The 18968-nt window shown below is 41.6% G+C and overlaps 1 protein-coding gene and 1 long non-coding RNA gene across 4 annotated transcripts; one reads left to right on the forward strand and one right to left on the reverse strand.

Moving 5' to 3' along the window:
* The first annotated feature begins 29 nt into the window (after positions 1–29).
* c1galt1lb (core 1 synthase, glycoprotein-N-acetylgalactosamine 3-beta-galactosyltransferase 1, like b) lies at positions 30–12265 on the forward strand. Of its 3 annotated transcripts, none has more exons than XM_055915602.1 (5): positions 30–115; positions 308–558; positions 1137–1399; positions 2316–2980; positions 10839–12265. In XM_055915602.1, the coding sequence occupies exons 3-5, from the start codon at positions 1171–1173 to the stop codon at positions 11163–11165; spliced, it is 1221 nt and encodes a 406-aa protein (XP_055771577.1). In that variant the 5' UTR covers positions 30–115; positions 308–558; positions 1137–1170; the 3' UTR covers positions 11166–12265. The 3 variants fall into 3 exon arrangements, with proteins under 3 accessions (XP_055771577.1, XP_055771571.1, XP_055771562.1); XM_055915596.1 differs by having other exon boundaries at positions 61–196; XM_055915587.1 differs by having other exon boundaries at positions 61–558.
* A 98-nt stretch (positions 12266–12363) lies between these two features.
* Positions 12364–18156, reverse strand: LOC129848132 (uncharacterized). Its single transcript, XR_008758497.1, has 3 exons — positions 16340–18156; positions 15274–15373; positions 12364–14907 (listed from the first exon to the last, which is right to left on the reverse strand). It is a non-coding gene; the product is annotated as an uncharacterized LOC129848132 (long non-coding RNA).
* Between the last annotated feature and the right edge of the window lie 812 nt (positions 18157–18968).

Here is an 18968-nt window from a genome sequence, read left to right on the forward strand (position 1 = left end):
GGGACTAAGGCAAGACAAGGCAAACGATTAAGCAATCAATGACTTCAGATACATGTTGTGGGCCTGCGCATTAGAAACTAATGTTGGCGTTTCCTGTAAATGCAACACAGCCACCGTAAGGAAGCGTTTTACACGTTATTTTATACCTCAATAAAATCATACTGCTTTTTACATCGAAGTTGAGCCTGTGGCTAAGGTAGTTTATTTTTGACATAATATGAAAGACAACAGATACTCTTAGAGAATCAGTATTGGTTTCGGATGACAGTTGGAATTGATGTCTCTTTTCGCTTTTTCTAATCCATAGATGGCTGATAGGATGATATGAGATGCGGCTAGCTACCAAACCCACAGAGCTAGCTAGGTAAAGAATATTCCAAGATATGACAGATGACTAATCCCTTCAACGCCAAGTGGTAACGTTATTTGTTTTTGACGAGATGGTGTTTTACTCGTAAGCAGATTGCTCTCTAACATGACATGCGCCACAGTTTCCCCACTTTTCAACTGGACCCAAGAGAGGGACTTTTCCGCAATGGTGTTCAAGTAACGTTAGTGGTAAGGGCCTGCTAACCACCAATTTCTCTTTTGACATTTCCGCCAGACGTATTGTTACTAGCCAACAGTCTAACCCTGCCACACTTTGTTTGGTAGCTAACAAAGTGTGGCAAGGTCAGCTATGTAGCTAGCGTAGCTGTATTTTATTTGAGATCACAGATCTAAAATGTATTGGCATGCTGTTTACATTATCATATAACTAGCTATAATGAAAGTCGTCAGCTAAATGAACTAATGATGAGTTCTCTCTACTCCAATAATGTACACACCATATACTAATCCCCCCCCCACCCACCCATTTTTTTGCATAGTGCCCAGCATGGATGGCATTCATTTGTACATGCCTGTCAAACAGTGGGGGTTTCCCAAACGTGCACCTAACATTACACAGCTGATTCAAATAATCAAAGTTTGATGAGTTCATTATTTGAATCAGATGTGTAGTGCTAGGGCAAAAATCTAAATGTACATCCAGAGGGAGTGGGAGGGGGCAAGGACAGAGTTTGGGAAACCCAGCTCTAAGTTAAGACTGCCCTTCTTGGCCCTGCCTCTCTTGTTTGTCTTGACTCTTGAAATAGGGATTCAGCTTGAGGCACATTGTTTGAGTTCGTCATGAAGACGCTGGGCTCGCGCTGTGCCTTCCTCATAGGCTTCCTGGTGGGGACCTGTACGCTCTATGTGTTCCTACGTCAGGTGTGGTTCGAGAGGACCTTCTCCACACGTTCTCAGCCCGATGGCCTGGAGAAGACAGCGGCTCAGCTAAGTGAGCTGGAGGAGGACAGCAAGAACTGGAAGAAGGAGAGGTCGGCTCTCTTCAACCTCAACCACCCTCACCACAAAGGTACAGTGCCAGAAGGAGATTGTAGTTTTAACAGCCAGGGGTCAACACTAAGCTTGACATGATTGTATGTATCTTCTGATTTTGACAGATTTCAAATAGAGCCACTGAGCCGGTAACGTTACATACATTTATGGATGAGATCTCAAATATAAATGCATTTATAGAGTCATGACTCATGTACTTCCTTATGTGCTTAGCACATGCTTATCTGTTAAGCATGTGGTTGTCTTACCAAGTCTATCTTGATAATGAATCGAATGGTCTCCAGTGTTATTTAAAACTTCAGTCTTTAATGGTTGTTGAGGCTGTGAAGTGGATGGTAGTTCCTGGTTATCTGGTAAATCGGTTAACGGAAGCCACCTTCGTTCCAAAGAGGGTTAGGGTTGAAGAAGTAAATATGACCATCATGGGTTGCTTTCCACATTTTACTACTGTATAGGCCTATGTTCTGTTTGTGCACTCTTCTAGAAACCACAGTGTGAATGTGGTAATGTAAAAATCCTGACTCATTACCAATTAATCATATGTACATATTTACAATGGCTCAGGGCAATGTTAATTGTTCTGCATTTGTCTTCTTAGAATAAACATTAGCAGTTCCTTCTTGTGCAGACAAATCCGTCTACTAGTCTGCTAAATGACTTAAATGTAAATGTAAATATTTATCTTCATACAGAGTGCAACAGTAACCTAATTGGTCATTAGATCATGCTGTGTCTTTAACCGGTATTTCCATATCCCTAAATATGCTTTAAATGGATAAAAAGGCATTTATCATCCATGTTATTTAGAACAAGGGGTCTTTGTTTCTGTGCAGTTGGATCTGAAGACATGCAGACTGATGGATAATGAACTTCAATAATCAAGTGCAAAAAAGTAAATGTCCTTCTTGACCCCCCCCCCCCCCCCACTCCAGGTGAGGACAGCCACATGGCAGACGAGCTGTACAAGAAGGTGCGCATCCTTTGCTGGGTGATGACAGGGCCCAACAACCTGCAGAAGAAGGCCCGCCACGTAAAGAACACCTGGAGCCGCCACTGTAACGTGGTGGTGTTCATGAGCTCTGTGGACGACCCTGACTTCCCCACTGTGGGGCTGGGCACCAAGGAAGGCCGTGACCAGCTCTACTGGAAGACAATCCGGGCCTTCCACTACGCCCTGGAGAACCATGGAGACGAGGCCGACTGGTTCCTTAAGGCTGACGACGACACCTACGTTGTCGTGGACAACCTGCGCTGGGTACTGGCCAACCACACGCCAGAGGAGCCCATCTACTTTGGACGTAGGTTTAAGCCCTACACCAAGCAGGGCTACATGAGCGGCGGGGCAGGCTACGTGCTGAGCAAAGAGGCCCTTAAGAGGTTTGTGGATGGCTTTAAGACCAAGGTGTGCACCCACACCACCCACGTGGAGGACCTGGCCATGGGCCAGTGCATGGAGAAGGTGGGGGTGGTGGCCGGGGACGCCAGAGACACCAACCTCAGGGAGACCTTCCACCCCTTTGTCCCTGAGCAGCACCTCACCTCCAAGTTCCCCAAGAGCTTCTGGTACTGGAGCTACTGCTACTACCCCATCTCAGAGGTAAGTACCTGGAGGTTGTTGTTGGGCTGAATAAGTAAGTTAGAGGCTTAGATGTGATTTAGTTCAATACGAGGCAATATGCATTTATTTAGAGTAACATTCGGACTTGCCATTTGTCCAGCAACTCCATGGGTCAAAACCATCGGATATTGTAGCTCTATAACACTCAAGAAGTCATAAAAAAACAGTTAGTTTAAAAAATCCCATAAAAAGACTTAAAACAACACAATATTTACAATTGTACAGGAGCTCTCTACCTAGGCTTCCTCATGGCGCCATGGCAACCATGGAACCCCAAAGTATATTAGAATGAAATAGCTGAGAGGAAATAGAATGAATAGAACGGGCTTAGAACCTCTAACCCTGGAGTTGTGACAGTAATGTTATGCAATAATTTCCATGGTAATGTAAAATGATAACTGATGTGGCTCATGCAATTGAATGTATTTTTTTGTAATGTCAATTGAATCAATAAATCATAGCACATATTTTACTTCCTGCTTTGCTCCTCTGGGTACACTCGCAATGGCCGCCAGTTCACCCATTATGCCATCATTGACTTGAATTGCGATGCCCATTCTATTCATTCGATTTTAATGTAATTGTATTGCTTTTTATCCTGCAGTCTTTCTTGTGTATGTAAAGTGACTTTGGGTGTCGCGAAAAGCACTTAAAATACAAATGTATTATTTCTAAGGCAACACATGCAGTTAGGAGTGAAAAAAATGTGTGTATGTGTATATGTTGAGCTATTTGAACTGTTATTATGGTAACTGTAGTCATTTGGCTGGCCAATTAGTCATCCAAAATTCCAATATATTTGGATATTTACTGAATAGACCTAGCCTAAGATGACACACGATATGTCCTAGTGAAACCAGTTTCGCCAGTGCTGCTGCTCTCCCTGCTAATGTGGCCAGTTAATAAGGTGGGTAAAGCCTTTTTAAGGCTAATTATCATTCACCTTAGCTTTATCATGATACAAACATGTAAAGCACCTCCTGCTGAGTTGGGATTTGTTATGGTTTAAAAAGCATCCAGTTGGGTCTCCCGAGGTGCTCAGCGGTCCAAGGCACTGCATTACAGACCTGGGTTCGATCCAGGACTCCCATAGGGCATGTGTTAAGAAGTGCAGTTTGGCGGGTCATGTTTCGGAGGACACAACTCGACCATCACATCCGGAGCCTGTCGGGGAGTTGTTGCGATGAGACAAGATTCTAATTGGGGAGAAAAAGGGGTTAAATAAATAATAAGTACAAAATAACTACCAGTTATTCCTTGTTTTGCCATGTGTAGGCTATTCATTGTCAGTAGGATCTGACTATGACTGTGGTTGCTATAGTACTGTACCTGGTTTTCTGTAGAGCATTTCATGAGATTTCCTTATTGGCCCAAGACAGAACTGGAACAGGTTGAAAGGGAAGAAGAAAGGACAAGGGACTAATTGTGTTCCCAGATAAGTGTGTAATTTGAGGGCGGACAATCACTGCCCAGAGTGGGTGTAAATGCGCTTTAGTGATGCAATTTCGCTTCCTCGTGTTATAAAATACATTTACTAAGACAAATTATGATTCTTCATGTTCTGGATTGTTCAGTGGGGTCTTTCTCTAACATTTATATTCAAAAAATCGGATTTCCTAACCTAATACATATGATAATAAACACTGTGCTCTGTTGACAGAGAAGTGCCGCTTCCTGCAGAGACTTAGATGATTTTTTTCTTGTGGTCATCTGTAAAGTTATTTTTGCGGTATGCGAAATTTAACCTGACACGGGCAGAATTACAGTGAACAAAAATATGAACGCAACATGTAAGGTGTTTGTCCTATATTTCATAAGATTCAATAAAAGAGCTGAAATTTTCCATATGCCAAAAAAGCTTATTTCTCTCAAATTTTGTGAACAAATAGTTTATCGCTGTTAAAATCAAATTTTATTAGTCACATGCGCCGAATACAACAGGTGTAGGTAGACCTTACAGTGAAATGCTGAATACAACAGGTGTAGGTAGACCTTACAGTGAAATGCTGAATACAACAGGTGTAGGTAGACCTTACAGTGAAATGCTGAATACAACAGGTGTAGGTAGACCTTACAGTGAAATGCTGAATACAACAGGTGTAGGTAGACCTTACAGTGAAATGCTGAATACAACAGGTGTAGGTAGACCTTACAGTGAAATGCTTACATACGAGCCCCCAACCAACAAAGCAGGTTAAAAAAAATACAGACAAGAATAAGAGGAAAGTAATTTAAAAGAGCAGCAGTAAAACAACAATATTGACACTATATACACGGGAGTACCGGTACCCTGTACCGAGTCAGTGTGTGGGCACCGGTTAGTTGAGGTAGTATGTACAGTTGAGTCGGATGTTTACATGTATCTTAGCCAAATACATTTAAACTCAGTTTTTCACAATTCCTGATATTTAATCCGAGTAAAAATTCCCTGTCTTAGGTCAGTTAGGATCACCACTTTATTTTAAGAATGTGAAATGTCAGAATAATAGTTATTTATTTTAGCTTTTATTTATTTTATCACATTCCCAGTGGGTCAGAAGTTTACATACACTCAATTAGTATTTGGTAGCATTGCCTTTAAATTTTTTAACTTGGGTCAAATGTTTCGGTTAGCCTTCCACAAGCTTCCCACAATAAATTGGATGAATTTTGTCCCATTCCTCCTGACAGGGCTGGTGTAACTGAGTCAGGTTTGTAGGCCTCCTAGCTCACACAATCTTTTTCAGTTCTGCCCACAAATCTTCTCTAGGATTGAGGTCAGGGCTTTGTGATAGTCACTCCAATACCTTGACTTTGTTGTCCTTAAGCCATTTTGCCACAACTTTGGAAGTTTGCTTGGGGTCATTGTCCATTTGGAAGATCCATTTGCGACCAAGCTTTAACTTCCTGACTGATGTCTTGAGATGTTGCTTCAATATATCCACATAATTTTCCTACCTCATGATGCCATCTCTTTTGTGAAGTGCACCAGTCCCTCCTGCAGCAAAACACCCCCACAACATGATGCTGCCACCCCCGTGCTTCACGGTTGGGATGGTGTTCTTCGGCTTGCAAGCTTCCCCTTTTTTCCTCCAAACATAACAATGGTCATTATGACCAAAACAGTTATATTTTTCTTTCATCAGACCAGAGGACATTTCTCCAAAAAGTACAATCTTTGTTGCAAACTGTAGTCTGGCTTTTTTATGGCGGTTTTGGAGCAGTGGATTCTTCCTTGCAGAGCGGCCTTTCGGGTTATGTCGATATAGGACTTGTTTTACTGTGGATATAGATACTTTTGTACCTGTTTCCTCCAGCATCTTCACAAGGATTTGCTGCTGTTCTGGGATTGATTTGCACTTTTTGCACAAAAGTACGTTCATCTCTAGGAGACAGAACGCGTCTCCTTCCTGAGCGGTATGACGGCTGCGTGGTCCCATGGTGTTTATACTTGCATACTATTGTTTGTACAGCTGAACGTGGTACCTTCAGGCGTTTGGAAATTGCTCCCAAGGATGAACCAGACTTGCGGAGGTCTACAATTTTTTTTCTGAGGTCTTGGCTGATTTCTTTAGATTTTCCCATGATGTCAAGCAAATAAGCACTGAGTTTGAAGGTAGGCCTTGAAATACATCCACAGGTATACCTCCAATTGACTTAAATTATGTAAATTAGCCTATCAGAAGCTTCTAAAGGCATGACATAATTTTCGGGAATTTTCCAAGCTGTTTAAAGGCACATTCACCTTAGTGTATGTAAACTTCTGACCCACTGGAATTGTGATGGTGTGTTGGGGTTCGTTTCCTTGTCAATCACTGGCTCATTGTTTAAATTAGCATTATGACTATCTTTAATTTAAATCATTCAAAAACCTTTTATTAATGCAATTGCAGACAGAAGTTGACAACAGGAACATAAAACGTATGTTCTGCAAAATAGTCGAAGGTCCAAGTTATTTTATTAAACCTGAAGTCCAGCCTTAGTGATGTCACTGCCTACATCATTACCTTCTACTCATGAGACCAAGCCCATGCATCCACAGCTACACAAACATAAAGTTTCAGTGTTATCTAAAAGCTAAGCAGTTAATTGTCCACTCCCCAATTTTGATTGATAGTGGAATGTCTGACTAGTCTCTCATCTCTTACACTCCCTGGGGAGTTCTGTATCTATTATCTTTTAGGCTCTTCTCACACATTTCTCAGACAGTTTCTTTATAAGAGGCAGAGACTAGAAAAGTACTGTGGAACAATATTAAAACTCATAATGTGTATATATATTGTTAATTTGTAGTCTAGGACCCTATATATGTAAGGAGGGAGGGGTCTTATAACCCCTCCCCTTATTAATACGACAAGCATAATCAATTATTATAATACATGAAACATTTTGTACAGCCCCTATCATGACCCCTAGGTGAACCCCTGACAAGTGAAATAATCTGTCTGTAAACAAACAATTGTACGAAAAATGACTTGTCATGCTCAAAGTAGGTGTCCTAACCGACTTGCCAAAACTATAGTTTGTTAACAAGAAATTTGGGGAGTGGTTGAAAAACCTAAGTGTATGTAAACTTCCTACTTCAATTGTACATGTAGGTAGAGTTATTGAAGTGACTGCATAGATGACGACAATGGAGAGTAGCAGTGGTGTAAGGGGGGGGGGGTGCAAATAGTCAGGGTAGCTATTTCATTAATGTTCAGGAGTCTTATGGCTTGGGGAAGAAGCTGTTAAGAAGCCTCTTGGAGCTAGACTTGGCACTCTGGTGCCGCTTGCCATGCGGTAGCAGAGAGAACAGTCAATGACTAGGATGGCTGGAGTGTCTTACCATTTTTATGGCCTTCCTCTGACACTGCCTGGTATAGAGTTACTGGATGGCAGGAAGCTTGTCCCCAGTGATGTACTAGGCTGTTCGCACTACCCTCTGTAGTGCCTTGCGGCCGAGCAGTTGCCATACCAGGCAGTGATGCAACCAGTCAGGATCTCTTAGTAAGCATTTCTCCTTTGCCAAGATAATCCATCCACCTGACAGATGTGGCATATCAAGAAGCTGAACAAACAGTGTAATCATTACACAGGTGCACATTGTGCTGGGGACAATAGGCCACTATAAAATGTGCAGTTTTGTCACACAACACAATGCCACATGTCTCAAGTTGAGGGAGCCTGCAATTGGCATGTTGACTGCAGGAATGTACACCAGAGCTGTTGCCAGAGATTTGAATATACATTTCTCTACCAACTTCGTTTTATAGAATTTGGCAGTACGTCCAAAGTCCTCACAACCGCAGAACACGTGTAACCACACCAGCCCAGGACCTCCACATCCAGTTTCTTCACCTGCGGAACCGTCTGAGACCAGCCACCCGGACAGCTGATCAAACTGTGGGTTTGCACAACCGAAGAATTTCTGCACAAACTGTCAGAAACCATCTGAGGGAAGCTCACCTGCGTGCATGTTGTCCTCACCAGGGTCTTGACCTGACTGCAGTTCGGTATCGTAACCAACTTCAGTGGGCCACTGGCACGCTGGAGAATCCCGGTTTTGACTGTACAGGTCCGATGGCAGACAGCATGTATTGTCGTGTGGGCAAGCAGTTTGCTGATGTCAACGTTGTGAACAGAGTGCTCCGTGGTGCTAGGGTTATGGTATGGGCAGGCATAAGCTACGGACATCGAACACAATTGCATTTTATTGATGGCAATTAGAATGCGCAGCGATACTGTGTCGAGATCCTGAGACCTATTGACGTGCCGTTCATCCGCCACAATTCCTAGAAGCTGAAAATGTCCCAGTTCTTCAATGGTCTGCATGCTCACTAGACATGTCACTTATTGAGCATGTTTTGGATGCTCTGGATCAACATATTCCAGTTCCTGACAATATCCAGTAACTTTGCACAGAGTGGGACAACATTCCACAGGCCAAAAGTCTGATCAACTATGGGAAGGTGATTTGTCCAAATGGTGGTAACCTGTCAATATCTGGTGTTCTGATCCACGCCCCTACTTTGTTTTAAGGTGTCTGTGACCTACAGGTATACAGTGCATTCAGTAAGTATTTAGACCCCTTCACTTTTTTCACATTTTGTTACGTTACAACCTTATTCTAAAATCATCAATATACACACAATACCCCATAATGACAAAGCAGAAATATGTTTTTAGAAATGTTTGCAAATGTATAAAAAAATATATATTTTATTTACATAAGTATTCAGATCCTTTGCTATGAGACTTAAAATTGAGCTCGGGTGCATCTCTCTTCTTTTGATCATCCTTGATGTTTCTACAACTTGATTGGAGTCCACCTGTGGTAAATTCAAATGATTGGACATGATTTGGAAAGGCACACGCCTGTCTATGGTCCCACAGTTGACAGTGCACGTCAGAGCAAAAACCAAGCCATGAGGTCAAAGGAATTGTCCATAAAGCTCTGAGACAGGATTGTGTCAAGGCACAGATCTGGGAAAGGGTACCAAAAAATGTCTGCAGCATTGAAGGTCCCCAAGAACACAGTGGCTTCCATCATTCGTTATTGGAAGAAGTTTGGAGACACCAAGACTCTTCCTGGAGCTGGCTGCCTGGTCAAACTGAGCAATTGGGAGAGAAGGGCTTTGGTCAGGCAGGTAACCAAGAACCCGTTGGTCACTCTGACAGAGTTCCATCTCTGCAGCACTCCACCAATCAGGCCTTTATGGTAGAGTGGCCAGATGGAAGCCACTCCTCAGTAAAAGGCACAACAGCCTGCTTGGAGTTTGCCAACAGGCACCTAAAGGACTCTCAGACCATGAGAAACAATATTCTGTGGTCTGATGAAACCAATACTGAACTCTTTGGCCTGAATACCAAGTATCCCGTCTGGAGGAGACCAGGCACCACTCATCACCTGGCCTGTACCATCCCTACGGGTGAAGGATGGTGGTGGCAGCTCTGGGGATATTTTTCAGCTGCAGGGACTAGAAGGCTAGTCAGGATAAATACATTTGCAAAAATGTCTAAATACCTGTTTTTGCTTTGTCATTATGGGGTTTTGTGTATAGGGGGGACTATTTAGAATAAGGCTGTAACGTAACAAAATGTGATGGGGTCTGAATACTTTCCAAATGCACTGTATATTCCCAGTAGTGAATCCATAGATTAGGCCCTAAGGTAATCTGTCCATTGAAATAAATGCATTATTTGAACTGTAACTCAGTAACAGCTTTTCAATTGTTGCATTTATATTTTTGTTCAGTTTAAATGTAAAATGCTTTGGAAAAATAAAAAGCTTGCGCTATGCTCTGACTTTTCAGAGATGCTTGTTTTTCTGAGAAATCTTTGGGGGGAGAACAGGAATTTCTCATTAATATGAAAAGCTTATACTAAAACATGAAAATATGTCTTGTCTCAATCGCACAGCATCCAGCCTAGCTGATGCAATACTATTTTCCTGATAAAATAAAAATTGACCACTTTTCTGGCCTACATGGATTTAGTCTCCTTAAACTTGGCCATTCTACAAGGATAAAAACTCCAATAAATGTTGAACGAATTATGATAAACACATGAGGTTTGGACCCTTTGGTTTTCTTAGTAGTATCTTAAATTATTTTTTATCCATTGGTCAAAAGATCCATTTTTGATTGAACACCCTATAATTTAGCTCCTTGCATGGTCGCACTGTTTTTGACTTACTGACATGATACGACTACTACATTTTAGTTTTACTACTAAGTTGTTAGATGAATCATTGTCCCCTGTCCAGTTTGTTGTTGTAATGCTAAACTGAGCCTTGGGCCTCCCTCACTGTCTGTACCCCCTCCCTTTTGCTTTCCCCATCCTGGCTCTAACCCTGGTCTTCTGTATTGTCCTGTAGGGGCCAAATTGCTGCTCGGACCTGTCTGTGTCTTTCCACTATGTGGACGCGTCTCTCATGTACCTGTTGGAGTACTACACCTACCACCTGCGTGCCTTTGGCTACAGGTACCGCTACCAGCCCCCGGCCCCCCTGGGCTACAAGAATGAGGCGTGGGACAGGTCAGAGGGTGGACACTCGTTCTCCAAAGAGCAGCCGGCCATCCAGAGGGGGCCACTGGCGAGGGTGGAGAGTCCGTCCAGGACAGACGGGAAACCGGAAGTGATGCCTCCTGCTGCAGCAGGGGAGAAAGACCCGCCTGCTGCTGCACAGGATGACAAGCAGTAGCAGCCTTGTGTATCTGAGAGCGAGGTGTGTTAATGGTTGCTTTTGAGCGTGCATTTTTACAGAAGTGAAAAGACTCAACTGTGGTGCCTCCCAAAGAAGTGTGCTGTTGTGAAGGATTGTGTCAGTGGTGAAGAATGTGTGACGCTGTTGGTTGGGTTGTCACTGGCACCAACCCATCCCTTTTATTTTTTTGTGTAAAAAAAAAAGAAGTTTACCACACAGCCTCCATGTTGAAATGTCAACAGCCCTTCAATTTTTTAAGATATTTAACATGATTGTTGTTTCAAATACATGTTTTAATTCCCTCAGTTCTTGGACCACTCTTAAGGCATCATCAAATAATTTAAGTATGACTTGGTGAGTGGTCCTGGGCCATTGTTACTGTAGGAGATTCCTGCTGGACTGGTTCATCTTGCTACTCCCCACTGTAACCAGTTTGACCACTCCTCACTTTAACATTGAGCTGACTAGATTAACTAGATTTATCAGAAAGGATTTTGGATCAGCGTCTCCTACCCTAATCAACCTAAGCTACTAGGGGTTGAAAACCAAACTTGGTCTTAGATTTGTGTTTTATTTATACCTGTATAAAGTATTGTCTGTAATAAGAAGACCAGCAGGTATTTCAGACATACTGTTGGAGAGTGGTAACGAGAGAGAGAGGGTCACTTTAAACCTGGGAGACTCTCTCAATCAGCCCCAGTAGCTTGTGCCTTGTGAAGCATGATTGTGTGCAACGTAAGTTGCACATTTTGAAACTGCACTATGACTAAAAACAAGACGGACATGTCGCTGTGCATGTTCAGTTAGCCGATCTCTAGAGAACAGTTTTTGCACCCTGTTTGATTGGATAATATTGTGTTTATTTGTTTGATGGATAGGATGATTCAAGAGTTTTTAGGGGAGGGTTTTCTGGGAAATGACTGGGTGGGGATGTTTGGTATGTGTGATGTCATTAGCTGATGTCGCTGACTGATTTTGTTTTCACTTTTATGAATCTTCATTGTATTATATGGTACCATATTCTTATTCTGTATGCTTTTACAGTATATTATACTTTTTGAGCAAAGTGACTCATTGATCACCTCAAACCAAACTCACAGGGTGTCTTGTCTTTTAATCTTCAGTTCAAATGGGACTTATGTCTATAGCCCTGTATTTCACTGGTTGATGTCTGTTTTATAGACATGAGTTTACTTAACATCCTGTACGTGGTGCTGTATATTGGTCAGACACCATTTTCACAAACAGAGGGTCTGTATAGGTGTATTGACATTTGTCACATGGCAGCCTGCATGTACAGCCATTGTAACTTAAACAGTAAACCAAATCAGCATGTATGCTGTACGATTCTGTATTTTAAACCTGTTTTAAACAAGAATGACTTGGGAGTATCCTCCTCACTTTCTTGTCCCATCTACTTCCTGTTCACCTTACGAGCCTTCATTTCACAATACTGATCAAATAACTAAGTCCTGTTCTTTACTACAGTGGAGATCTTAGTCACCCAACTGGCTTTTGTCCAGATGGGTGACTGAATGGCTCATAAAAGCTCTGGAGCTGTCAAGTCTGAATGTACTCTATAGGGGGGAAACAGTGCATGACGTTAGTCACATGCGTCAGTGTGAAAGGTGCGGGGCAGGTCTACTCCACTCCTTCAACCACAAAGGCATCATTCTTGTATAATGTCACCATTCATTGGAGCGGAGGGTAGCCTAGTGGTTTGAGCGTTGGGCCAGTAACCGAAAGGTTGCTGGACCGAATCCCCGAGCTGACAAGGTAAAATCTGTCATTCTGCCCCTGAACAAGGCAGTTAACCTACTGTTCCCTGGTAGGCTGTCATTATAAATAAGAATTTGTTCTTAACTGAAGATCAAATGGATCAGAGTTAAGTCTGTCTTAAACACCTGCCTATTACCAAGCCTCCGGCTTTCTCTTTCTGGGGTGTGTGTGTTGGTACAAGCAACCCAATCCTACAATCTGCTATATAGTTCACATTCCTGTAAAAGAGAACTGTGTATAGAACTGTATCTGGTTGTTGGCAGTGACCATATGGTTATTTGTGTCATAACCATACTTTGCAGTATGTTCTCAAAGGCATAATTTTACTCAGCTGTCTATGTCTAATCTCTCATCAGATAGGCTGATTTTATTGACTGTGTAAAATGCCATCTCAGAGGTGCTCTAGGGGTTACCAAAGGCTGGTATGGTATATGACCCTTAATCTGGTATGACTTAGACATGGTTGTAATACATTAGGTAACATATTGTAAAATACAGAAATAACATTACATTAGTTTGCAGTACTTTACATGTGTGTTTACAGAATCATCCTCTTGTGGTGGTGAGAAATAAGCAGTGGCATCACGGCAAGTCTATGGTTTCTTAGTAAATCCTATTTCGAGGAACTCTGGGTGAATGATGTGAATACAGTCTGGCGTCGTGGACGAAGCAGGACCCTACACACCGGGTGCAAATCTAAGCAGAGATGGTAAGGAGTACAAAACTGTGGTTAGATCTAGCAAGATGACAGAGCAGCACTAAGCAGTAGCACAACATTCCAGCCAGCACAGGGCTGATAACTGATACAATCTTGGAGGCTTTCTGTTAGAGAATTCATTTATGAATATTCAATTCACTCCATATTAGACCATAATGGTCTCTAACATGTATGGGTCACAATCACTGAGATGACTTTGAAGTGTTTTTGTAATGTTTGGTGTGGTCATTTCATCAAATCAAATCTATTTATAAAGCCCTTCGTACATCAGCTGATATCTCAAAGTGCTCTACAGAAACCCAGCCTAAAACCCCAAACAGCAAGCAATGCAGGTGTAGAAGCACGGTGGCTAGGAAAAACCTGGGAAAGGTCAAAATCTAGGAAGAAACCTAGAGAGGAACCAGGCAATGAGGGGTGGCCAGTCCTCTTCTGGCTGTGCGGGGGTGAGATTATAACAGAACATGGCCAGGATGCGTCTTGTGACCGTAGCGTACGTGTAGGTATGTATGGCAGGACCAAATCGGAAAGATAGGTAGGAGCAAGCCCATGTAAAGCTTTGTAGGTTAGCAGTAAAACCTTGAAATCAGCCCTTGCCTTAACAGGAAGCCAGTGTAGGGAGGCCGGTACTGGAGTAATATGATCACATTTTTTGGTTCTAGTCAGGAGAAAGTCCTACGTGCCTCAGTCTCCCATTCTTGATGAGAATTCCTCCTCTTGGCTGTGGGTATTCCCCACTCCAGGGCTGAGGAATGGCTCTCACCATGTACAGATCAACAAGTTAAACAGGCTTAATTATGCAACACGTATTCAATAGTCATCAGCATTCAATAGTCATCTACTTTGGCATTTGGGAATTCCACAAAATGCCACTGGAGGGCAAACTGTCTCCAGGTTTTGCCTTCCGTCTCCCCAGCAACTGCTCTGTAGTGTACAGTAGCTACCCACTGGGCACAGACATAAGTTAAAGGTCTATTTTTGATTTATATTTGGTTGTCAACTAACCTGAATTCAGGTTGACAGAACAATGCATGTCATTGGATTTAGTTGGGTGAAAAAATACTTTCCTTATGTTGATGACTTTAAGAAATTCAATCAGTTTTCTACGTTGATTCAATGTCATTACAGGTTTTTGTTGTTGATATGTAAAACTGGGTGAATCAGTGTTTTGCCCAGTGGGTAGTTACTCACCTGACCTGGAGCTCCTGCGACCCAGGAGGCCGACAAAGACGCCATCTATGTCTGCTACAGAAAAAGAGTTTGGTTCTTTAAAAACATAATTACATATGTAACATTTTCACCAAAAGGCGTTGGATAAAATTGTACTGTTTGTGGCCGTAGAGCATTTACACCTAGAAATAAGATGATAACATATTACAGTATGTTACCACTGCATAATGCTACATATTAATTAATCTTCAGACGTTTTAGTCACAGACATGCTGCATTAGTTAAACCTACTGTGTATCGCACAAATAAAATGTTAAAAAGCTGATAACATTTCTAGACGGTGGGCACACGGTCATCTATATCATGTATACTGTGGAAGAACCCGCTACCAGTGACAGAAAACAAAGGCTCTCTTTGGACCCCGGAGTCCCAGACTCTTACCTGCGCTTCTCTTGCCCATCAGACCCACAAAGGTGTCATAGTCGATGTCGCTGTAACTCTTAGAATGAGTTAAATCACTGCTGAGGTAGTCTTGTCTGAACTGGGAGAGCAGATTGTTTGTATCATTAAATAACTCAAATGATTTAGAATTATTTTTGTGAGATGAATAAACAGACCAACTACTACATGAACCAGTTCAACTGTGAGGAAAGGACAAAACCTTATCCATAGAAATTTAATATATATACTTAACAAAAATATAAACACAATATGTAACGTGTTGGTTTCATGAGCTGAACTAAAGTATTCCAGAAAAGTACAAAAAGCTTATTTCTCTCAAATTTTGTGCACACATTTGTTTGCATCCCTGTTAGTGAGCGTTTCTCCTTTGCCAAGATAATCCATCCACCTGACAGATGTGGCATATCAAGAAGCTGATTAAAGAGCATGATCATTACACAGGTGCACCTTGTGCTGGGCACAATAAAAGTCTCCTCTAAAATGTGCAGTTTTGTCACACAACACAATGCCACAGATGTCTCAAGTTTTGAGGGAGCGAGGTATGTTGATATGCTGACTGCAGGAAGGTCCACCAGAACTGTTGGTAGAGAATTTAATGTTAATTTCTCTACCATAAACTGCCTCCAATGTTGTTTCAGAGAATTTGGCAGTACGTCCAACCAGCCTAACAACCGCAGACCATGTGCATGGTGTCACGTGGGCGAGCAGGTTTGCTGATGTCAACGTTGTGAACAGAGTGACCAATGGTGGTGGTGGGGTTATGGTATGGGCAGGCATAAACTACTGACAATGAACACAGTTGCATTTTATCGTTTGGCAATTTGAATGCACGAAAATACTGTGATGAGATCCTGAGGTCCATTTCTTTCAAGGGTGTCTGTAACAGATGCATATATGTATTCCCAGTCATGTGAAATCCATAGATTAGGGCCTAATTAATTAATTTCTATTGACTGATTTCCTCATATGAACTGTAACTCAGTAACATTTTTGAAAATGTTGCATTTATATTTTTGTTTAGTATAGACACTAGAGCAGTCTGTACCTGCAGTTGTGAGTTGTAGACTCCATTGGACATGAGATGAGGATAACCAGTAAAGTCAATATGGCCAGTGCCCAGCTGTTTCCCATCATGATGTCCAGGTGGGATACTGTGTAAACTGTAGGAGGAGAAATGCCAGCCATGAGAAACGGGATGCGTAAAATGTATCTTTAAATAGGCATATATTTGTACTGGGACATTTTTTGTATTAATGTATGCATTTTGTAAAACGGACCCTTTTAAAATAAGTAATGGTAAAAAAATTATAATAATCCAGAAGTATATTTAGCAATTATTTCTCAACATGACATAATAACTGAATTTATGATACAACGTAAAGGAAGTATTTTCCAAGCCCCCCAAATTATATTGCACAAATAAATACTGAGAAAAAAAGCACATCACTGGATGCTATCAGATCACACTATTTACTAAATATCAGAGCACATTTATTGACGTTTGGCAACACAAGACCTGAACAATCAATGCAATGTAGGCATATCTTACTTTTAGTTGTATACATACAGTATAAGGTATATAGTCTACTGCCGTGCTCTAGAACGTTTACTGCCTACACTTTGCCTGCTCTATCATTTAGACATATTTAATGCATAGGCATATATATGCTATAGCTTAGTGACAGTTACTTGTAGACTAACAAAAATAAGGTCTAGAAGGAATGTCTACGTTTTGACAGGACGATACATGAATTTGACTGTCTTTTTGACATGTAAAAAGAAATACAAAACTGTAAAAAGATAATTACTTAAAGTAAAAGTTTTTTTTCTCAAGAATGTATGTTAATGAAAAATTCTTACCTTATTGATATTTGTTCAATCTTATGTTGATGACAGAGGACCTGATGCTTCCTCCATGTAACCCTCCTATGTTCTACAAGGACAATGAAATGTCCACTGCCTATCAAAATTCCACCACGATCTCTCTCTCCTAATATCTGCCCAATTATTATCGGTACAGGAGAGCACACATTCGCCTCTCTCTCTCTCTCATCATACTTAGTAACAGGTGCATGACATTTGATTATAACCACTATGATTTTCCAGACCCATTACAATTTTTTCAATTGCACTGGTAATGCAGTGGTTTACTGCATTCCATCAGTCCCAAGCCATTGCATTTACAGTACACTCTATCTTCAATATCTGGATGTGTCAAGAGACATTGTTATATTACACATTTAAATTAGTGTCAATTTTTTTAACAGATGCTGTCAACCTAAACTACTTTTTAAGCATACTGTATTATCCTCTCAGTAAATATACCTCTGAGTGAAAGTATTTTGTACACAGACATCATTCTAATTATGTTGAGGTCAGTGGATGATTGATTAACATGATTGATGGGGTCAATATAGAGCCTTACAGGTACAATAGAGCTCACTGCATATATTTGCGGTTTCAAAATGAGTTGGATAAGAATGCTGCTAGAAAATTATTGAATTTTGTTCTCTTATTGTGTTCAGATAAGAGAGAGATTTCATCAAGCTGAGAAACTATCTCAGCTTGATAATCAATATTTCAATCTTTTCATCAATGTTTATTTGGATGTGTCAAAGAAGTGAAAGGGTGTCAATAGATGAGTGCATGGCCCTGACATTTCCAGGCAAATGAGCAAATGATCGAATGGTGGGAGCAGTAATGACTCTTGCCTTCTGTAGTCTTGAGATGGAAGGAACAACTTTTGATCAAACCATTGACTGTGGCAGCATGAGTCTCTACAGTGTGCACCCAACTTTCCTCGCATTGAGCATGATGGTGCAGCTCACCATTCTAAAGCCTTGTGACTGTATGTCTGTTGAAATAACCTTTTATCGTCTTTGTCACATTTCACAAAAAGGTTTGATGAGTCTGTGTGTGCTTGGGGGGGGGGGGGTGCGTCTTGTGGGTGTATGTGTCTGCGCTTCTGGTTCTGATGTCTCTATATGTGGCAGATATCTTGGACAACGGGGTTGGGGTCGGCGGGTTCATTGAAAACATTTGTAATTACTTATGAGTCATTGGGAACGGAGACTAACTTTGTCCTAATTATGTTTTGAACAAGACATGTTGTTCGATGTTACTTATCAGTGCATTGTTGGATGATAATGCCTAAAAAGGCTGCCAACTACCTAAAGTATGTTGATAGACTACCTGCATGATACAGTGCAGTGTTGTATTTCCATTCTCACTGCAAAGGCAGACAAATCAGCTGAGTAGAAGTCTATTCAATGTTATATTTATGTAACAGTCACTAAGTGCATTAGTGTTTGACAAGAGTTTTATTACTTTAGAGGCGGCTGGAAATAATACCTGAATGACTTCTGCCGGGGTAGATGTGTTACCAACACGCTAAACAGCGTGTGTGTGTAAATTGTCTTTGGAGATGGCGAGAGAAAGTACATGTTCCCTTTCTTTGTGAGTCTGGGAACCTGTATGATACGTTGTCTTTGCGAGTGTGGGTAAGTCTTTGTGTGTGTGTGTGTGTGTGTGTGTGTGTGTGTGTGTGCGTGTGTGTGTGTGTGTGTGTGTGTGTGTGTGCGTGCATGCATGCACACTCTCTTCCTCAGTTCTAAATGTATTGTGTTTCCTGAGGACAGGAGGCTGCTGTTTTTTCCCATATTGTCACCAGGCTG

This window comes from Salvelinus fontinalis, chromosome 3 (genome assembly GCF_029448725.1).
Source record: "Salvelinus fontinalis isolate EN_2023a chromosome 3, ASM2944872v1, whole genome shotgun sequence".
NCBI classification, from domain to species: Eukaryota; Metazoa; Chordata; class Actinopteri; order Salmoniformes; family Salmonidae; genus Salvelinus; species Salvelinus fontinalis.

Excerpts from the sequence above, each read along its gene's own strand:
- c1galt1lb (XM_055915602.1), top strand. The coding sequence starts at position 1,171 with ATGAAGACGCTGGGCTCGCGCTGTGCCTTCCTCATAGGCTTCCTGGTG. Across the intron at positions 1,400-2,315 it reads CAACCACCCTCACCACAAAG|GTGAGGACAGCCACATGGCA; the intron begins GTACAGTGCCAG and ends CCCCCACTCCAG. Across the intron at positions 2,981-10,838 it reads GCTACTACCCCATCTCAGAG|GGGCCAAATTGCTGCTCGGA; the intron begins GTAAGTACCTGG and ends ATTGTCCTGTAG.